We start from the raw sequence: 20327 nt of genomic DNA on the forward strand, positions 1-20327 counted from the left end.
AGGGAAAGGGGGGTTGCCGAGAAGACAAACCACATCAAGCTCAGGAAATCCACTCATCTGAAAATGTTTGAAAGCTGTGTGAATGTTAGGGAGGAAATATTTTATCTCTTTGCCCTGTTCTTGCTTTACCTTGGACATCTATTTATTGCCATTTTTGGAAGAGAGATTTTGAACTGTGATCTGACCCAGCACAGTCTCACTCGCATCCTTACGTAGGATTTTCCTTACTGTTGGGCAAGCAAGCAGATGAATTCTTAAAAAAAAATAATTCCAAGCTAAAAATCAAGCAACACTTTTTTTTTTTTCCTCCCTCAGAGACAACCAGTTCTGATGCAGTAACTGTAATTATGAAGAAAGCACACATTTGATCCCTGTGCCTGTGTTTTGGGGTTAGTGGTGATGGTTAATGCTTGCACAGCTCAGTGCCTTGAGATCGTTGCCTTCAGAGTCCAGGCTCTTTATGTGGGTTTCAAGAAACACTCATGGTAGCATTCAGTGGGTAATAACAGTAAGCAAAGCAGGCAAAGTTTGTTCAGATTTGTGCTTTGCAGCATTAAACACTGTTGATATCAAAAGAAGTAGTAAGTAGCCATGGACTGGAAGCTCACACTCACTGTTAGATATTCTCCAAAGCCATGCTGGCCACTGGCAGGTTTGGAAGCAATTTGTTGATACTGCTGCACATCAGCCTATTCTTATTTGTACTAGAGCTGCTCTTGTATTTTTACTCCTAATTCCTGTTCTCAGTATGGGAGATACTAATCCATATAACTAGGGATCCCATTTTTCAAAGGTTAGATGATAAAAGTTGACAGGTGTGGATCTGTTTTGTTACCTCTAAAGCTTGGTATCACTAGAGGGGCTGTCGATTTGATTCACTTCATGACTGTCCAAGATACTAAAATGAGAACCATCGCTGCAGAGCATGTATCAGGCAGTTGCAGTGGAAAAATGTGCACTGGGAATATTCAGAAGTAATTACTAGAAGATAAGTATGATAACAGGACTGTCCTGATTTGTTCAGAAGACAGGTTACTATGCAGTTTCTGTTGAATTCAATAAAGTGCTGATTGTCTCTGAAAATCTTTTCTTCAGTCAATTGTAGGCTTAAGCTTAGACAGTGATGTTTACACAGCAATGACATGAGGATTTGCAGGTTTTAGAATTGTGTTGCTTGTGAACTTCACTGCCAAGTACACTTGTTCTGCAACTCAGGAAGAGCAAAATGTCCAACGGAAAGGAAAGGTACAATTCAGGGGAGCTGAACATGAGCATTACAGACATGAAGGGAGTAATGTGGGATGATAATGTATGGTTTCTCACCCCATGATTCTCTATTTGGAGTCTGCTTGAACACTTGCCCAAAGAGTACCCATAAATACTTGTGGGAAGTTCTCCTTTCAGCCAACAGCATTGCTATTTTGCTGTCTAATGAAAATCTGATGCTTCTCTTGTCATTGAGATCAAGGGATACTCAGCTAAAGTAGTCCTTCAACTTTTGTGATTAGACAGGGAAATTTAAGTGTATCCTGATTTAGATGGGGTTGTGGGTTTTAACTTTTTTCAAACCACTCTAACTACTCTAAGCTAATATGGGGAAATTATTTTTAGAAAAATAACTATTTGGGAAAAATTTGGAAGAGCAGTCAAAATGTTTTCTGGAATTTTATTACGGTTTTGAATAATAAATTATTAATATTATTTTAAAAGAATTTTAGTTGGTAGCTTGAACCATAGCTTACTTATTATTTCTTGTTATTTCTTCTATTGTACTTCAGTAAGTTCAAAGAAGTGACTAAGTATTTGTTGATTTATTGGAGGGTAGAGGTACTTAAGATGATAAGATATTAGAAATATCTGGTGATTAAGATTACACATTATTTATATTATGGTCTTTGTTTTCTTTTGCCAGTGCATTCCAAAGCTTTCACTTTTTAGGCTGCAAGCTTTCATGACTTTTTCCAGTTTTTCTTACCAAGGTGATTGTTTTGTTAAAAGTAAGATTAAACAAGAACAAAATGACTGCAATTTGTCATCGTAATGGAGAGATTTCTCGTGCTGTCACACTGAGCATGTCTACTTCCAAAATGGCTGGAGTGAAAAGTTTAATACCTTCATGGAATTAGTTTGAAAACTTTCAAGAAGTGGAATGAAAACACAAACACCTTCTCTGTGACAGATGTAATTTTTAAGTAATTCTGGAGCGCTTGAATACTGTAATGGTTGTGTAGGCCATCTAAATGGTTAGACAAACATAGGTGGGCAAACAAAAGAATGAGAAAATAAACCAAAACCGGATGATGCTAAGAAAATACAGTGAATAGACTGAATTCCAGGCTGAGGTGGAGGGTAAGTTACTTCTTTTGTAGCTCCCTGATGGATCCATGGAGATGCTGGGTTACAAGGTCACCCTCTGTACTTTGTTCCACCCACTCACTAAGGGTATGGAGAGCTCCTGGGTGTGGCAGGATTTCTGTGTCAACTAGCAGTGCTGCACTCTGAAACTACGTAATACTGGGTTGCCTGAGGGAGTCACTGGAACAATATCAATGGTAGGAGTGACCTTACTGATGCTTTCTATAAAGGCTGAATGCAATTCACACAATTAAAGGTGCTACTGGGACAAACAGTGGATCATCAGTGTTCACTGCTCTTTGTAATATTCGGGAGCAAATACAAATGCCAATGACGAATATGCCTGCAGAATTTCTTTAGTTTGGAAGTTGGGATCACTCAGGCTGCACTTTGTCTGTGTGTTACAGTTCCCTTTGATAACAGCCAAAAGATGTGTAATTTTAACTTTTACTGTTATGTCTTGTTTTCTTTCCCACAGCTGTAGGAAAAGTGCTTTCTTTATCAAAGGGTATTGAAAGAGAAGGCATATTTGTGTGGGTTTTTTATCCCCTCATCTTCATCATAACCATTTCCTTTAGTAGCTAATAATATTTAGTATTTATTTCAGTGACTTACATAAATCTCAAATGCATAAACCAGCAGCATCCTTTTTCCTACTGACTTTTCTTGTGGGAACTTGCTGAAATGAACTATCTCATTGAAAAACTCCATTCCTGGAATGAGAAGAACTGTTGTACCATTCTTCAGGTGGTGCAATAAGAATAACTGGGAGAGTCTCTCTGCTTTGATCAGTGAATCAGGGAGGATAACAGTTCCTCCAAAAGATTTTGGAGATCAGGTTTTTAAGAACTTACCATGTGCTTCAGGTATCCATCAAGCCTCAGAGCAGAGTCCTTCGAAGTTACTGCCACAGGTGCCGTTGTTGCTGCACGGTCTCTCACCAGATGTGTACAACAGTGTATGGGACTTGGAGGTACAACAGTGCATGGGAGGCTGGTTGGAGGAGGCCAGTAAGTGTGCTGGCTGGAAGGACAGGTCTTATTTTTTGCCCCTGTTTTCAGGTAGGACAGGAGAGGTCAGCAAGAATCATAGGAGATCTTGAGTTGGAAGGAGCTCGTAAGGATCATCAAGTCCAACTCACTGCTCCTTGCAGGACTACCTAACACTAAACCAAACATCAGCACACTGCCTGTCGGCCTCACGCTCGGGTGCTTTGGGCTACAGCTGATAGTTTGTAGTGGGGTAGGGCTGGGGGTTCCAGTTTGTACTAGGGCAGGGCCCAATGTGTACTGGGAGGGGGCCAAAGGGGTTCCAGTTTTACTGAGACAGGGCCCACTCTGTACTGGGAAGAGGCCAGGAGATCCAGTTTGTACTGGGACATGGGCCAGTCTGTACTGGGACATGGCCAGGGGATCCAGTTTGTACTGGGACTGGACCCAGACTATACTGGAAGGAGGTCAGGGGTTCATGGTTCTTTTCTTTGTCAGTGTAGTCAAGTCGCACCTCCAGCCTCTTCTTCCCTGACTGATCTCTAACTCAAGCCAGACACTTTCCGTGTGGGATGAAGAAGAAAGGATATAGCTGTCTGTGCTGTCTACTGTTTGCAGTTTTCTCCACTGCACCCACTTGCTCCTTGAGTCAGTAAATCCTCTTGGTTTTGTCAGGTGGCCTCTTACATGGAAACTTTCTTCAGTCTCCAGACTCTATGCCTTATCTCTGGAAGGAGTACCCAGAAAGAGGTTTTACAAGCTCAGTGTCTTACCCTTGTTTTGTTAAAATACTTGTTTATTTTTAAAACCATGGGACCAAAAGAGAGAGGGTTATATTAAACAGTGCTGATATTATCTGGAAGATTTTAATGCATGTTGCTTTACAGATGGCTTACACTTAGTCTAAGGGATGGAATTAATAAGGTGACAGAGGAGATGGAGAATTACATTAAACTCAGCACACTGTGTATGTCTCCCATATCAAACATTCTCTCCAGTTACAGAAGAACCTGCTGGCACTGGCACCTGGGGGAAAAAGACCCCTCTGAAATCACTCTTTCCAACTGAGGTACATGTTTTGGCCTTTTTTTTGTCTAGGTTCCCAGTCAGATCCTGTGAGATGCAAAAAAAAAAAAATCTCCATGGATTTTTGCATCTGGTTAAAGGAAGAAAAAAGCCTCTGTCTGAACCTTAAATAGTAACAACTGGCTGCCCCCAGTTCATTCTGCACTACAATGTGAAGTCTATTGTGGAGCAGAGTAACAGAAACACATCTGGAATTTTCCCTGTTGGGATTAATATGGATCTCATTAATATCAGCTTTATAATCTATCTGTAACTGTTTTTCAGTAATGGATCTTATTCTGATAGTTGTGATTTTTTTTTTGTATACATTATACAAATGCATGTCAGGTTGCTTTACCTGGGAGATGGCACCTAAAGCTATATTATCCTGTTTCACTTAATAGAAGAAGAAAAAAAAAAGCTTATTCTCTGGTTGGATGAATTACACTGCTTTGACTACTAGACAAGGTTGAAAATCACACAACTGTTCCTTGAACAACTTCCTACGAGAGTGAGCATGCCAGCGTAAATTGTTTGGGCATTAGGAATTTGTGCAATGGAGACCATTTCCATCCTCCCTGGTTTTTTAGTTAGGATGTCCATCTTGTGAATGGTGCAAATTATGGAACAGATTCCAACCAAAAAGCTTTGTCCAATTTTAAAATGTTCAGAAAGAAGTGTGCTTGCCCAGCATCTCCTATGCTTTCAGTCCTGTCTTGTTTTTGCTGCAGATTTCATTCTTGTTTCTAGTTCATATCTTCCTGTTGTCTCAACAAAACTCTAGACTTGATTTGATATTGTCATTGCTATGCCAGTTTTTTTATGTCAAACTCAGATTGTGATGACATAAAAAAAAAATCTTTTGAAAATAACTGACAAAAAATTCTAAGAAACATCACAATGGATATCATCTTTGAGCATCAATTTATATAGTGTACAAAGAAGCTGAACAATTTACTTCTTGTCTTTTTTTTTTTTTTTTGCATTTAATTATCTGCTTGCCTTGTGTGCTATAGGCAATTATTGATGCAATAGTTTCTGCAGATTTTTTTCCCCCCCTCACTTTTACTGTTTTGCTTTCATTTCCTGTTTGTGTCTGAAAGCAGGCTTGTCCTTTGCCTGCATTTTCACTGGGGAGGCTTTCTCTGGAACACCTTAAAGCCACCGTAGGGAGTTGCACTGATGAGAATTGCAACCTATAAATATTCAGTAATAATAAGTCAAGACAGAGAATGCATGTGGTTTTAAAATAATGGTTTCTTTTTATTTTTCTTAAGGTTTCTGAGCCTTCATTAGTTATTGTGGTCTCATTTCTAACTATACGGCTAGTAAAATATTTTTTATTTGCTTTGGGTTTTTTTAACATGAAAGCTGAGATTCTCCCAGGAGTGTGATATGAGGAACTGTGTCCCATAGAACTTTTCAGAATACTGCACTGCATGTAAGAAAATCAGAAGAGCTGACAATACCTCTGTTAATGCCATGGTGTGTTCTTTGCAGCAGTTTAATAACTTCCATATCATTTTAACAAGAATTTTTTGAGTAGGTTCTGAAATGTCATTGATCATTCTGGAAGTGTGTAAGCCTTGAAAAAGACTATTTTCTCTCAGAAAAACCCATCTGTTTCAGTAAAATGATGCTTAAAATATTGACATTTCTTCTGCCAGCATCCTCACTCCAGTAAGACTTATGCAGGAAGTTTTTGCTCCAAGCACATTTTTGACCTGGATAAAGAGCAACATGCCAGAGGTGAAGGAACATCAAGCATTCAGGAAACAAATTAATTACAAAGTCTGGTCCTCTGCCTATCCAGACACCAAATCATACAACCCCTTTCATAAACTGACCAAGCTTCGAGTCATTTGTTTTTCACTTTCCTGACTTCCTTGGCTTCCATCACAAGGCTGTTTTGGAGCTTACCCATTTTAAATGTTAGTGACCTTATTTTCATCTTCAGCTGGCTGTATCATGATCAGGTCACACTCACTTGTCTTTTGTGCCTATTTGTTCATTAGCTTCAATAGCTCTCTCCCTTCCACGCTGCATCCCCTGTGTTGTACATTGACAGAGTGGTCACATCTGTCCTGTGCTTGTGCTTGGCTATGCTAAACAATATGTGCATTTTTTTGTTTAGCTGATGGTAGAAGGCTCTTTTTTGTCATTGTCCTATTCCCTACCTACGTACCAATTTCTTTTCAGCTTTCTTAACATACATGCACAAAAATTACATGTGCTATTTGTTCTAAATGAAGGAATTAAGTGTTCCAAGCTCCTTTTCTAGTGGCATTATTACTTGTTATGAAGACCACTAAAAATTTTACTGTTCCCTTCAATGCTTTGAAATCCGAAAGTTGGCCTGATACAGTAGGATAACCTCAAGATAAATAAATATATTAAATAATGTGGTAGGAAGAAACAAGATCAGAGGCTTTTGAAACAGTGAAGTGCAATTTGATGTGCTCTACCATAACACTGCCAGCAGTCAAACATGCCAGTGGTGGCAGGAGTAAGCAGTGGGTGGGGAGGATTGCTGGCAACGGCATGGCTGTGGATTAACTTTTCTCTGCAAGTAGAATAAAGAGAGCAGTAGGATGGCTTTATAAAAGCAAAGTGCAGTCACTGCAGTTTAACAGACCTGTTAATTAGGATCAGTGATGAAAGGCTACAGGTTGGTGATGGGAACTATGCCCATCATCTTCAGTCTTCTGAAATGTATGTTAAATCTTCACCAGAAAAAAAAATACCCTGGCTTTTGGGAGTGCAAAGTTGCACAGCAGTGATTAACCTAGGTGACTGCTTTCCTATTCTTTTGCATTAGAAATAGCAGTCTCTTTCCTGTCCCAGTGGAATGTAAGCAGGAACATAATTGTGCTAAACTTTGGCTAACTGGCAGAGTTGCTGGCTGGCGTCTTCCATGTAAGCTAACTCTTTCTGCTAGGGAGAAGGATTGGACCCTTTCTCCTTCCCTCCTCATCTAATTTTTTATTTGCACAGAAGGCATTGAAAAGCCAGGCAGTAATTACAGTCTGCTTTTACTCACCTTCATCATGTTTCTAAATACCATGTAATCTCATCTATTTGGCTCAGGGCTTCCTCAGAGGCCTTGAACATCCCACCTAGCTTTTGGTAGGAGAAACTAGCTGTAATTCAACCTCGCATCTTTGACAATAACACATGAAAAACAAACTATGACACTGAAATGATGTTAGGAGGCTGTTTTTTAAACCAACATCATTCTATGCTGTCTAGAAGTCAGCTTTTCACCCATGCATAATTGTGTTTTGGTCTTAGAGGGTTTGATGAGCAATGACAAATTTTGCATGTTGTCTTACATGCTGCACCATGAGGCAGGTCATGACAAAGTTTCCTTCTTGTCTGAATTTTATAGCTTTTTTTTTTTTTTTTTTTTTAACCTGCAAAGGAAGCCAACCTTTAAACCAAGCTGCTTCTTATTTTTGTGTGTGTGTGTGTGCTTTTGTCTGAAATGTTTGGAAAATCAGTAGGAAAGTCTGAGGATTTTGTTAGAGCAGGCAAAGTGAATTATTTTTGTCTTTAATATTTACAGTTTATCTCAAAACTTTCCAGTCCCCATAATGATTATTTGCCTTATATAGGTAAGCTGTTCAGGACACTTTGTTGGACTTCATGCATGTCAGAACGTAGTCAGTTAGCAGGAGGGACTGAAGTGACATTAAATCAGTTTTTGATTTTGTGCTTTGGTGGTGCGTAAGCCCAAGATATTAATGACTGCAGAAAGGTTAAACTTTACGTGTCTTCCTGTTTATCACAAAGGTACAGGGTACAAACAGAAAGCAATCTTGGCAGGCACAAGCTTGCAAAATCCCATGTGCTGCTTATCTACAGTTGTGTTTGTACTGAAATTTGATTACCATGTATGAAGGCAAATACTTAAGAAGCACAAAGAGTCTGAAGGGTAGCTCTTGATTCCCAACTATAGCAGTCTGTGGCTTGGGTACTTGGTCACCTTGGGGCAATGTTACCCAGTGTGAAAATGGTTTTAAAAGAAATAGACCTGTTCAGAGCTTCAAAAGATCACCTATTTAATTTTCCCTCTCAAAAGTAGACACAGCTGTGGCTAACCCATGCTTACTAGATGTAAATTTGTTCTTAAAAATCATACAATAATATCAAAAACCAATGTAGCTGGTGCGAGTTCTGTAACCCATGTCCAGGCAGTAGATTTCAATGTGAAATAACCCCAAGCATAAGAAACTTTTTTCTAATGCTTAATTTAAGTTTACCTTGCTGCATTTTATGCTCAGGGATACTACTGCTATTTACCAGGGATATGGAGATACTACCTTTCTCTTTTGCAGCAGCCTTGTAATATTTGATGGCTTATCATGTCCTCTTTCAATTTTCTCTTCTCTAGACTAAAAAATTAATTTCTTTCTAGCTTTTCTCAGAGATCATGTTTTCTTTAGACCCTAGATCTTTTTCACAGCTCTCCTATGGCCTCTTTCCAGTTTGTTCATGTTTCTTGCATGAGGCCCAGAACCAGGCATGGTCCTTGAGCTGATGCTTTCTGATCCTGAATAAAGTGGAGTACTTAACAGGTTTTACAGCTGTAATAGTTACATTTTTCAGTCATGATAGGATGTTTATCTTTTCTGCAATAGTATGACAATGTTCTGTGTATGAACTACAGCAAAGAGTATGGAGGCCCTTTAAGATCGTTGCAGCAGCTGGTCTGGCTCTAAATAGAGCAATGAGCAGGCAATGGGAAAATGACTGCATTAATGTGTTTAAACAACCTACTAGGTGATGGAGAGCAGAGAAGGCAAGAAGCCTGATGATGCTCCAGAGTGCCTCAAAGGTGCAGAGCAATCATTCCCAGGGGAGGAGGCTGGCATTACAGAGATAACAGGGATAACTGCTACATGGCCTGTGGGTGGGTAGAGGGTTTTTTGTTCAGTGGACTTTACCTGCCCCTTCCTTTTCTTTGTTTATGCAATAAAGCCTGTTCAGATGCATTTTTTTTTTTGAGTGGCTGTGGCATTTACTGCCCCTTTCTGTCAGAGGGAAGGACCATAGTTTACACCTCATGGTCCTTCTTGCAGAGCTTCAAAGGAACAAGTGATTACACCAGCTCAGTAATGGAGAAAACCCAAATGGTTATTAGGGCAGAGAACAAAGCAAAAGGGTATTGTACCACTGCATAATTCAGTGACATCTGTATAGAGAAGGGCCAGGTGGTTGTGAGGACTCTTCAGCTTGAAAGGGACAACTGCAGGTATGAGTAGCATAGGAGAAGATGAATAGGGATCAGTGGCTCACTGTCTCTTCCAAAAGAACTAGGCATGTAAAACGGCAATGGTAGCGTGCACTGACCAGCTGTTCTTCAGTGCTAAGTTGTCTTTAGCGTATTGTATGATTTTATTTTAGACCATTTCTGCAGTTTGCTAAGACCAACTTAATTTTTGGCCTGATCTCTACTGTTGAAGATTTTCTTCTTGCAGCCATCCATTTTTTTGGTTCGTTTGTTTGCTAGTTTAGGAAAAGAAATATGTTGGTTGTAGGATGGGGTTAATCCTTATTAATGCAGTTTCTTAAATTTTGCAGCTGCTTGAGGAATCCTTGAGCTGCTTGGATTTTTGACAGAGGATTAATGTCAATAAAAAATGTGAAATCAGGACATCACAAACCTCCTCATTCCCTATGTTATCACACCATGCTGCTCCCCAGAGAAGGGAAGCAAGGGAGAAAACATACATCTAGGTTTCACTAGGGAAAAAGGAAAAGGTTAGTTTAGATTTTCTCTCAGTACTTTTATAAATGCCTCCATCAGAGGTAATTAGTCAGTGCTAGAGTGCTTTGGTTTATATTTTGGTCATTTTATTAATAAAATTGGTAGATTTTCTGCCTTCTGTCTAACCGTGGATGCTTTTGAGCATAAGCAAACAAAAGATAGAAGTCATGCCAGAACAAATATGTAATTCTTTTGTGTGTTTAAAAAAACAACAAATGGTTGTTCATGCCCTTTTACAAAAGCAATGTACAGGTTATGTGCAACATTAGGTTCTGGCGCAGTTAGTTTTTTTTCCTTCAGCTTCCAGTTTTCCTTCACTGCTGATTCTCCCTAACTAAAGAAGAAACAAAAGAGCAAGGTGGCTTAAAGGAGGGGGGAAAAAAAGGAAGGAAATATCTGAGAAATAAGCCCACAGTGGAGTTTAGCGGCTGCTAGTCTACCCTTTCTTAGTGTTGTGATTTCTAGAAGCATGGTGCCGTCTTCTCTTCTACTCTTTCAGGGACTTGGCTTTGTCTTCCTCCCTCCTTGTTAAAGTCAAAGACTGTCTTTCCATTTGGTTATTTTACTTTCTCTCTTGTCTAGTTTATCTTCTACACATTTATGCATTAATTGCCTTGAAAGCAGCAGGTAGGAGTAGGAAACAGATTTTGGTCAAGATTAAATGTCTGAAATTGTTCAATAGCTACCCTGAATAACAAGTGTGCTAATCTAGGATTTGCAACATACTTTGGGAAGTCAGTGCTGCTGGTGTTGAATACCTCAGCACACATCAAAAAGGAGTAGCTGTGAATGGTTCTGTGTATCAAGGAACAGAATTGAAATGGTCAGAAAACTTGGCTGAGGAGCTTCTGGCAGGCTACTTCAGCCTTCCAGGTAGAAATGTTTTGGGGTCACAACTCTTCTTACTTGTCAGGGAAAAAATAACTGGAAATGTAATTTTTTGTTGCATAAGCCAGAATCCCCTAGACACAAATATATATCATACTTTCTTGTATATATATATTCCTGTTTAAGAATAGTTTTCTGGCAGTACACTTCCTTTCGCTGTGTGCGGTGACAAATTGTGTTAGAGATTTCAGTAATGTCTTTGTATAAGGATTGCAAACTTGAGAGCTAGGAGAGATTTGGACTGTACCTCATAACCATATCCAGAATTCAGTCTATTTAGATGTCATTTGCTGTTTTATCAGTGTATGTCATTCAAACAAGAGATTTTAGATGCTTAGCATTTCTCTCCTAAGTTATGCAGATCACAAGTGTGCACCATGAGCACCCAAATTTCTCATCTTTTCATGGCTATCATGTGCTATGAGGTTGCATTATCTCTGTTCTGGAATTTGGGGTGGGGTAGAGAGGAAGTGCTTAAAATTTAAATCTGAAAAATCAAAAGTCTCACTTTACGTCCTGTTTGCCCACAGAGCACAAGCCTATTTCAGTTCTGGGGCTGTGGCTGTCGGTGAATCTAACCTGCCTTTAGGTAGCCGTGACAGATGATTCAGGTAAAATACAGCATCCCATATGTAAGTGGCTCAGTAGATACAAAATTTAACATAATTCAGAAACATTTACTTTTTCTGTTTGACAAACTCCCATGCATTCCTTGGAATGTATTTTAGGTGCTCTGTGGAGAGCATTCCCATGGCCTGTTTGAGGCATATCCTGATATTTCCTGAAGGGTCCTAGAATATGCCAGACACGCTTCAGAGCCAAGACAGAACAGCCGTGCTCCTGGAGGGATCTGGCAGGCAGCGTTTCCCTGTCACTGCTGGACATCAGTTCTGGCCTGCTCAGATTTATTGAGGTGGCAAAGCACTTCTCGTAGATCATGAGCTTAAAGCACTCATAATTTCTTAATATTTCCAAAATAGAATTACCTTCAAGATTTATGTGAGCTAAATATCCTCTAATTTGCTCCTTTTCCCCCCACGTGGATATAATATTTCCCCCAAAGCTGTTCCTCCCCCCCTCTTAAATGAAGCAAAAGTATGAATTAAAAGTCAGTTTCCCTAGCTCTATGTACAGTAGTGTAAAATATTACCAAATACCAGAAGGTAGTCTAAGGCTATTGTGTTTTTTGCTAGAAAAATCCCTAAGTTTATTTGTAGCAAATACAATAAAAAGACCAGTGGTCACTTAACCCTATTCTTTGGGCATCACTTTGGTCCTCTGGTCGTCACATGCAGAAGGGACACCATAGAACGTCAGATCAGTCCTGCTAGTGCTTCAGCTGATTTTGGGGTCTCCTCTTGGGGCCCAGGGTGTCCCAGAAGGATCTGACCTTACTGCTTGTTTTACCAGGCACATTGTAAGGGGGAACTGGCATCAGGGAGAGACACTACATACTCCATGTTCAACTACTGTAAACTGTCTTTTCCTGGTGTAAGGCTGGCAAACAGGTCAGTTAATTGCATCCTATAAATAATACCAACTCTGAGTTAGGCTGACCTTACAGCCTATAGCTTCTTTCTCATGTAGTGCTCTTGAATAGGCAAACTGAACTGGCTAAGTTTTTTATTTATACTACACTACTTTGTAGCATTATTGTAGGTAGTCCTCTTGATTCTTGAAAGGAGAATAAAACCCGCTCATATATGCCTTTCCTGACGCATCCAAGTTTTTCCTGAAGACTGCATTTCACAGCAGCAACTAGAGTAGCTCTGTGACCTAACAAACCAGCCCAAAGGTGCTGGTGACCCCCAGGCAATGCAATCTTCCTCCACTGCCACAGATGCTTGGGGAGAATGAGGGCCATTCTGGGGGACCTGGCTGCTGCTATTAGTTAGTGGTAGCTGTAAAGAAGGAGCTGTGAACACCTGTGCTGTAGCCATTCCGGTTATAAAAGCTCTTGCATTATACGAGAATCCTGCAAAGATCCCTCCTATTGATGTTGGAAGGAGGTGGAGGTAACTCCTTGAAGACCCACTAGTGTAACATAATATTTACATTTTAGTGCACCAAGATGCTTGAAAAAACATTGAATTAATTTGTCAAATGATAGAAGTTTTCAGGATATTTTCAGAGTATTATTGTATCCTGTTATTTTTCTCTCTTTTTTTTTTTTTTTTTTTTTGTTAAATAGGCCTATGTTTTTTTGTTTTTTACTTAAGATCTTCAGAAGCTCTAATATATCTAACACATCTTCCCCACCTTTTCCCAGATAAAGTTATATAGATTCTTCTGTATCCTCAGCTCTGGAAAAATGTTCCTTTCCTTCTAGATCAGCCATTTAATCTGTGCATCCTGCTTTTATGGCTATAGATGGTCTTATTAAAGATTGCATGAGTGGATGTGAAGCAGTATGCATGGGTGAGTTTGAATCTTGTTGTTTTCTTAAATATTCTTGGCCTCCCCCCATCCCAGAAATTTCTGTGACCCGCAACTTACTGGACATTTGTGATAGGGCTGTACTTTGAGCAGTTTATAACTCAGAATTCATTCCATCCTTTCCTCACTGTGGTGCTATCTGTGGTTCAGTGTAGATGAGTTTATCTTAAATCAGGTACTTCAAAAGTTTTCTGATTGCAGTAGCATGGAGTTGCATACAGAGTGCAAAAACAGCCTGAAGGGAAGGTTAAACCGGCGCATTACATCTCTCCTGCTACCAGTACCTAGGTTAGCCAGGCTGTTATCTATTTCAGAGACGTGCACGTTGCACTTGCAGTATGGCTGTAGTGGAGATGTACTCTCTGAATCTGAGCGTGCAGTACCTTCCTTGTTCTGTTTCTATAGCATAGTGTGATTGATTTTGATCCAGAACATCCCTGATACTGTTTTGATATGATTGAATTAACAGATTTTTAATAGTATTATCATATTTTCTAGCTGTGATCTTGATATACTGAGAAATGGTCCCATATGAAAGTTAATATTTCTGTAGTTTCTTTTGCTAATTGATTCCTTCTATCTGGCCACTGTACTAATTGTTTCTAGAAGAGACAAATTTTTAGTAGCTGCTGTGTTTGTTGAGGGTATAATTAGGGTAATATATTCTCATAATGACACGGTTAAGAAGGACTCTCTTTTGTAAGTGATTTTGAATAGATCACAACTGTTTGGTTTGGCAAGGACGTCTCTTGAATCATTTATGTTAATGAATGCAGAAGAAAACACCTACATCTGTACTGAATTTCCATTCTCTGTAAACTAAGTTCTGCTCCATGATCTTCTGAACTGTTTCCTTTCTTGCCTGTGTTGTTATAGCTGCTGTGTGTGTGCATGAGAGTGAGGCAGAAGTAGCCATGAGAGCAGATAACCCCAGCCTTGCTCTCCACATGCATTTGCCCAGTGCATTCACACCTGCACAGAGCAGCACACGCGTATGTAATGAATAATATAAAGGCAACTCTGCACCCCTTCCTCACACACTGGCGCAGACAACACATAAATTGGCTTGTGCTTACAAAGCTGGAAGTAAAACTGCCTGAACTCTGGTTGCAATTTACAATTTATTGTAACTAAATAGCAAAACAATAGTGGGGCAATTCTAAATTGCTGAGTGAAAATGATTGCCAGGCTCACAACTTGAGTGGTTTGGGTGTCCTCATGGCACAAATTCTAACAGATTTGTTCCATTGCAGGCACCTTTGGGTAAAAGTAAAATCTTCCACACTACTGCATTGCTAATGAGAATGTAGGACAGCACTTAGGTATGGATTCTCTTCAACCTCCCTACAGAAATTTATCCTTCCTAGCTCAGGAATTAATTTCTCTCTCATTTTGGTTTTCTCAGGTTCTCGAAGCTGGCACCAATGTTCTTGGATGATTCCTTCAGGAAATGGGCACGTATCAGGGACTTTGTACCACCCTTTGGAATTAAAGGACAAGGTATGAGAATAGTGTGCAGCTGCTGGAAAAGAAGGTGGTTCTGCAGATGCTTGCTCCATCTTGTTTTTCCATGTTGAAAGCTCAGGTGGTCCCCTGGGCTCAGCTTTTTTCCCCTGTTGAAGAGAAATATTGTACATGTAGCTCAGAAACCTAGAAGAGTTTTCACAGCTGGAACATGAACCTCAGAGGCTGATCGTAGGAAGGATGGCTTAATACATGGGGAGTCAGTGCAACAATGACAATTTAGACTTACCACCACATTCTATAAGAAGCATTTTGACACTGACTGCCATAGCATCTTGTAGCATCTTTCCTGACAGCAGCAGAGAATCCAAACTGGTTTAAAGTACTTTTAAGTCAATAACTCTCTAAAGAACGGGAAAGACACCTCTTTCTGAGTTTTAGAGCCTTGGGGTTGACCGCTAATACAAATCTTCATTTTCTTCTCATAGCACTTGGTCATATAATTATTTTATAGTTATGCTACTTGCTGACTTGTATAACAAATAGGAAAAATCCACTCAGGTGCTTTGCTAATGGTTTGTAATATGTCCTGTCCTCCAGCTGGAGTGTGGCTGCAGAGGCTGTGTCTCAGGTGTGCTGTGGGAGAGCAGGAGTGGTGCTGGTGGTGATGAGATGGGAGCCAGTAGGCCACCGAGCAGATGATATATTTTGCATCTGACACAATCCCCTAGCTATCCCACATGTACTACCAAAGGCCTCTCTGGGTGAGTCGTGGTGGAGCAGAAGGCTTATGCTCACTGCAGTGATTTGCCTGCAGACTTTCCAAAGTCTGATGTGTTTATTAAAAAGTGTTTGTGGCATTGCATCAACTTCCAAGATTTTTTTTTTCCACTGACAAACTCAAAACTATAGATGGCCCACATAGGAATTGAAATACCTGGTGGAGAAAAGACTGTAGCCATAACAGGCTTGGGTCTGTCTCTCTCCCTGGAAGCAGGTATGGTAGTTGTCAGAACAACCTGATCAAATCAAAGGCTCTACTGACAAATTTCTTTTGGCTTGCATCAATTCCCTTCTTTGTTCTGTATATGTCCATTCCTTGTCCAGTCAGTCTTTTGCAGCTCAATAGGCAACTAATTACTGTCCTCTAAATCAGCCAGCAGAGATTGCAGCAAAGAAATAACACTGGCAGCACAAGTGGAAGGCTGCATTGACCACAGGAGAGCTTGTCCCCTTCTAACAGGCACACAAGGTGTACAAAACTAGGGCAAGCTGCCTGACCAACATGGAGGTGGGATTTGCAGATTACACATGATGTCAGCTAGGCCTAATAAAAATAATTCCGTTAAACTGAATCCAAATGGAGAAATTCACCAAAAGGGGATGACGGAACAGCTCTGGCAGCCTTCTCCCTGGATTTGTTGCCAGCTTGTATCACCACTGCAATGTTATGTAAATCTGGTGTTTTATATTGGATTTCCTCAGTTAAAAAGAGAAATGAGAAATTGCCATTATTTAAATGGCTGAGCTGAAGCCATGGGACGGAAAACCGTTGAATGGGTTATTTTTTTAATGCCCTCCTGGGACTGAATTTTGTGCCAAGTTTCAGTCTGGAGCAAGTTCTGTGTGTGGGAGGGTTGAATTATAAATCTCTGTAGCCCAGGATTTCTAATGGCCGTGCTGACAGGCTGTGAGTCCTAGCGATGCGAATGGCACCCTTTCATGTTACACATCACTTGGAATTCTTGCATCAGTCTTTTCTGGCTGTCCCATGAGATGCATTCTGGCTCAGCTGAGTGATTGGATGATGGGATCAGCACCTCATTAGGGCTTTCAGTCAGGGCAGTCTAGTGATATCCAAACAACTGACCCAGGCAGGCAGCATGGAGCTCAGCCACATGCTGGTGCGAGATGAAGACTATCAGAGCTGGGATGTGCATGGGAAAAAGAGTAGTCGGGGTGGCTGAGAAAGTGTAGAAATGTGCCTGTGTTGAAACAGATAGGGCAGGAGTTTTGCTCTGTGTGTTAGAAAGCCCTGTGACACCATCAGCTGGGATTTCCGACATGCATCACGCTGGGATAGGCAGTTGGTGTTTATAGACACCAACTATAGCTGTGTTGGTAAAGGAAAAATTTTGCTGAGGACTTTGGTGAATATCACCCAGCTTTTTCAAGTCAGTGTGATCTAGTCCAAGTGCAAAATAGGTTGGGTTTTTTTTTGTATGAAATACAGCTACCGGAGGAGCTCACTTTCAGTAATGCTGCATGTTACAAGAAACTTCTAGAAACTAATCTGTGGTAGCTTGAATGTACTAAAGTTATGAAGTCAGGAGGTTCTTAGCAGGTTGGAGTCTAATCTATCATTTCTGACTTCTTGTTAAAGTTTCTATCTATTCTTCAGACTTTAAGCTAAGTTTTCCTTTGCTTTGTCTCTGAAAAAAACTGAAAGAAGTCCTTTTTCATCCATCACTTGGTGTTTACTCATCCAAGAAAGAACAGTTCAGAGACTGCAAGAACAAGAATTGCAGTCTTTATGGGAAAACAGCTTTTGAGGAGCGTTGTCTACTGAGCTGCACTAATTTGGAGTAACATGTCTGTGTAAATTACATGTAAAAGAGTAGAAATGGCTCAGAAATTTTCAGGGCAGGACTACTGCTATTTAAAGGCAATCATATAAAGGAAAAGGCAGTATGCTGATCATTTTGACAGAGTTCATCAGGGATTTTCATCTTCTTCAAAAGAATCTGATTGTAAAGACAGTTCTTCCATCTCCAGATGCTAAAAAATACTCAGTATAACCTAGAAAGCTTAAGAGCATTTCTTTGTGAAAGCATGCTTGCTCCTTTTCTCCATTGGTCATTTTCTGATTTGGCCATTAGCCCATGCAAGGGTGTTTTATGACTTTCTCCAAGAGCATTTATGTGTAGGAGTCCACAAGGTGAATACTGCTCTGAACATGAAAGTTTTTAGAATTTCACCTGAATAATGCTGGTTCTGAAATGGACTATTGCAGTAGGAATAATTCACATCTCATGTCAGATTAGAAACTGCTGTTATTGTTGGTCAGCTACCTTGGTGATTACTTGTCTGCTAAATGAAAGAAGCAGAGGAATAAGCAGGTGGTGACCCTACTTCTTTATGAGCAGGACTTTGAGATGAGGCGCACAGTAGGAAATCTTGTGCAAACTCTTTTTGAACAGTGGTCTTTGAGTTTATAAGGAACAGCTGGACCTTTTTCTTAAATTGTCTTAAACAGGCAGAGAGTTTTAGTACATATTTTACTTGTTGATTTTGCCTCTGTTCACCAAAGATCTGGACCAAGGATTGATCCTAATTACTTGATCCCAATCCCCAGTGACCTGGGACAGAAGCAAAGCTGAGAACTGTCAGGAGTGTTGGAGCTGATACAGCAGATTGAAGATGTCATTGCATTCATCACAGATGTCTGTAGCCCTTTGTGGGAACTCTTGCTTTCTCTGTGGGCAGAGAATAGGGAAAGTAATAGGTATGTCATATTTCTGTAGAGGCATGAGTATATTAGGTTTTGACACCACAAAGGGTCACTACAAATATTGAGTTTGGCCTTCTGTGTAACAGTGGCTCTAGATTTCACCCAGTGACTTCTGCAGCTGGCCATGAACATATGAGTTTATCTTTCAGAATCTGATTCAAGATTTTCTAAATGATAAATGACCATATTGTCAAACAGGCCATTGTCATATTTGACTGCACTTTAAAAAGATGAGACTGTTATTGCCACGTTGAGCTTGTCTCCTAATATATGACTTGACAGAATCTAGAAATGGGATGTGCCACTGTGACCACTTAGAAATGATTACTTCATCTCTATTAATAAATAAAATGGTTGTCCTCTTGTCCTGAATGCTGTTGAGCTCTTTGTTCCAACAGATTAACTCCCTGCTCCTAAAAGAGAGTGGCTATATCCAGGCTTCCTATGAAGAAAGGGCACTGGCCTGTATAAGCCTGTGACCCTATGAATGCATGAGAATTATAGGGGAGGATATTTTTGTTGGCCCTGGTGAAAACCACCGTGGACTGTGCTAACACTTCCATAGTATGGACTTGTGCAGGACAGTATGGGCCTGTGCCCTGCTGATTTGTTTATTAGCCTGTATAGCCAACGCAAGGGATGTCATTCAGGATCGTGATGAAATTAGTCGATTTTAAGAGTTGTTGAGAAGATCAAACTGTAGTAAGAAGTTGCAACTCTAAAAGCCAGAAATGTCAAGATGTCCTGTGGGGGACAGCTCAGGCTGCTGAGCACCCTCCTGTGCGCCAGGCTATTGTTTCAGCATTAACTGGGATGTTGGAGTGCCTCCCACATTTCACCATTGGCGAGGGTCTAATTTGCTTGGAGGAATTAGTCTTTCCCAGCTCCCGCCAAGCCTGCTCTTGCAGCTTTTTCAGTGAGGAGCAAGGAGACTGTAGCGATCTCAGGCTCATAAATGAGTTATATGGATATTTTTTTTCTTTTAGTTGAAATTGAAATTTCTTCTTCTGTATTTGCACCCTTTTCTAGCAGTGCTTCTATCAAGTGTAACTTAAGGAGGTGTGAATATGCACATGCTGTCCATATTGTTGCAGATATCCTCTAGCATGTTCACTGCTTTCAGGGTTAAAATTGTTAATGAAAAAGCAATGGAAAAACTGTTTATAGTGTTAGTGAGATTATTAATCCCAGAGGGCCTCCTCCCCAAATTCACCTCTGTAGCTAAAGCAGAAGGAAAGAGTTATTTGGAGAAGGGTAACAAACAAGACTTGACAAATACCTGACTATTAATAGAATTTCTCAGTACATGTGGTTTAAAGAATATAGAAGGCTTTCATAAGAAAGAGTAGCTAATATCTGGCATCCTGTCTGTGTAATGAGGATGGGAGAGTTGCTGCAGTTTTGTTTTTTTTTTTTAACTTAAGTGAAAACATACGGCACAGCATACATTAAGAAACTAAACAGACATGATCCATGTAATATCTCTTCCATGCACTTAGTCAGTAATTGTGTCATTGCTTAGCAGTAATTATAGGTCTTCACTTCTACCTTTGTTCCCACTAGATTGTTTTAAGCAGAGAGGCTGCTTTGTTGGCCCTGAATCAGTTTGTCTTTGAAGGTGATATTTATTTCTTTGGGAGTGACTGTCTTGTCACCATCTCAGAATTTCCCTCCCACCAGGAATCTAGGAAGCAATTTCTCCCCCGTGGTGATAAGAGAAGAATAAGTTTTAAGTGCTACAATTTTATCAAATGAAGTAGGTACTACTGGCCAGGAGACTTCGTATTTTCATCTGATAAGAGAATATTAAGAATGTGCTTGAAGTGCTACAATTTTATTGAATGTAGTA

General features: G+C 40.1%; 1 protein-coding gene across 9 annotated transcripts in view; it reads left to right on the forward strand.

The window, feature by feature from the left end:
* The window catches only part of ST3GAL3 (ST3 beta-galactoside alpha-2,3-sialyltransferase 3), a 194920-nt gene that overhangs the window by 103817 nt on the left and 70776 nt on the right, over window positions 1-20327 (forward strand). For all 9 annotated transcript variants that reach the window (XM_033000538.2, XM_033000536.2, XM_033000535.2 and 6 more), the window contains one exon: window positions 14909-15003. In XM_033000538.2, coding sequence (XP_032856429.1) covers window positions 14909-15003 — 95 coding nt within the window. The remainder of the gene's footprint in view (window positions 1-14908; window positions 15004-20327) is intronic.

Source organism: Tyto alba, unplaced genomic scaffold (assembly GCF_018691265.1).
Source record: "Tyto alba isolate M040663 unplaced genomic scaffold, T.alba_DEE_v4.0 Super-Scaffold_1000006, whole genome shotgun sequence".
Taxonomy (NCBI): domain Eukaryota; kingdom Metazoa; phylum Chordata; class Aves; order Strigiformes; family Tytonidae; genus Tyto; species Tyto alba.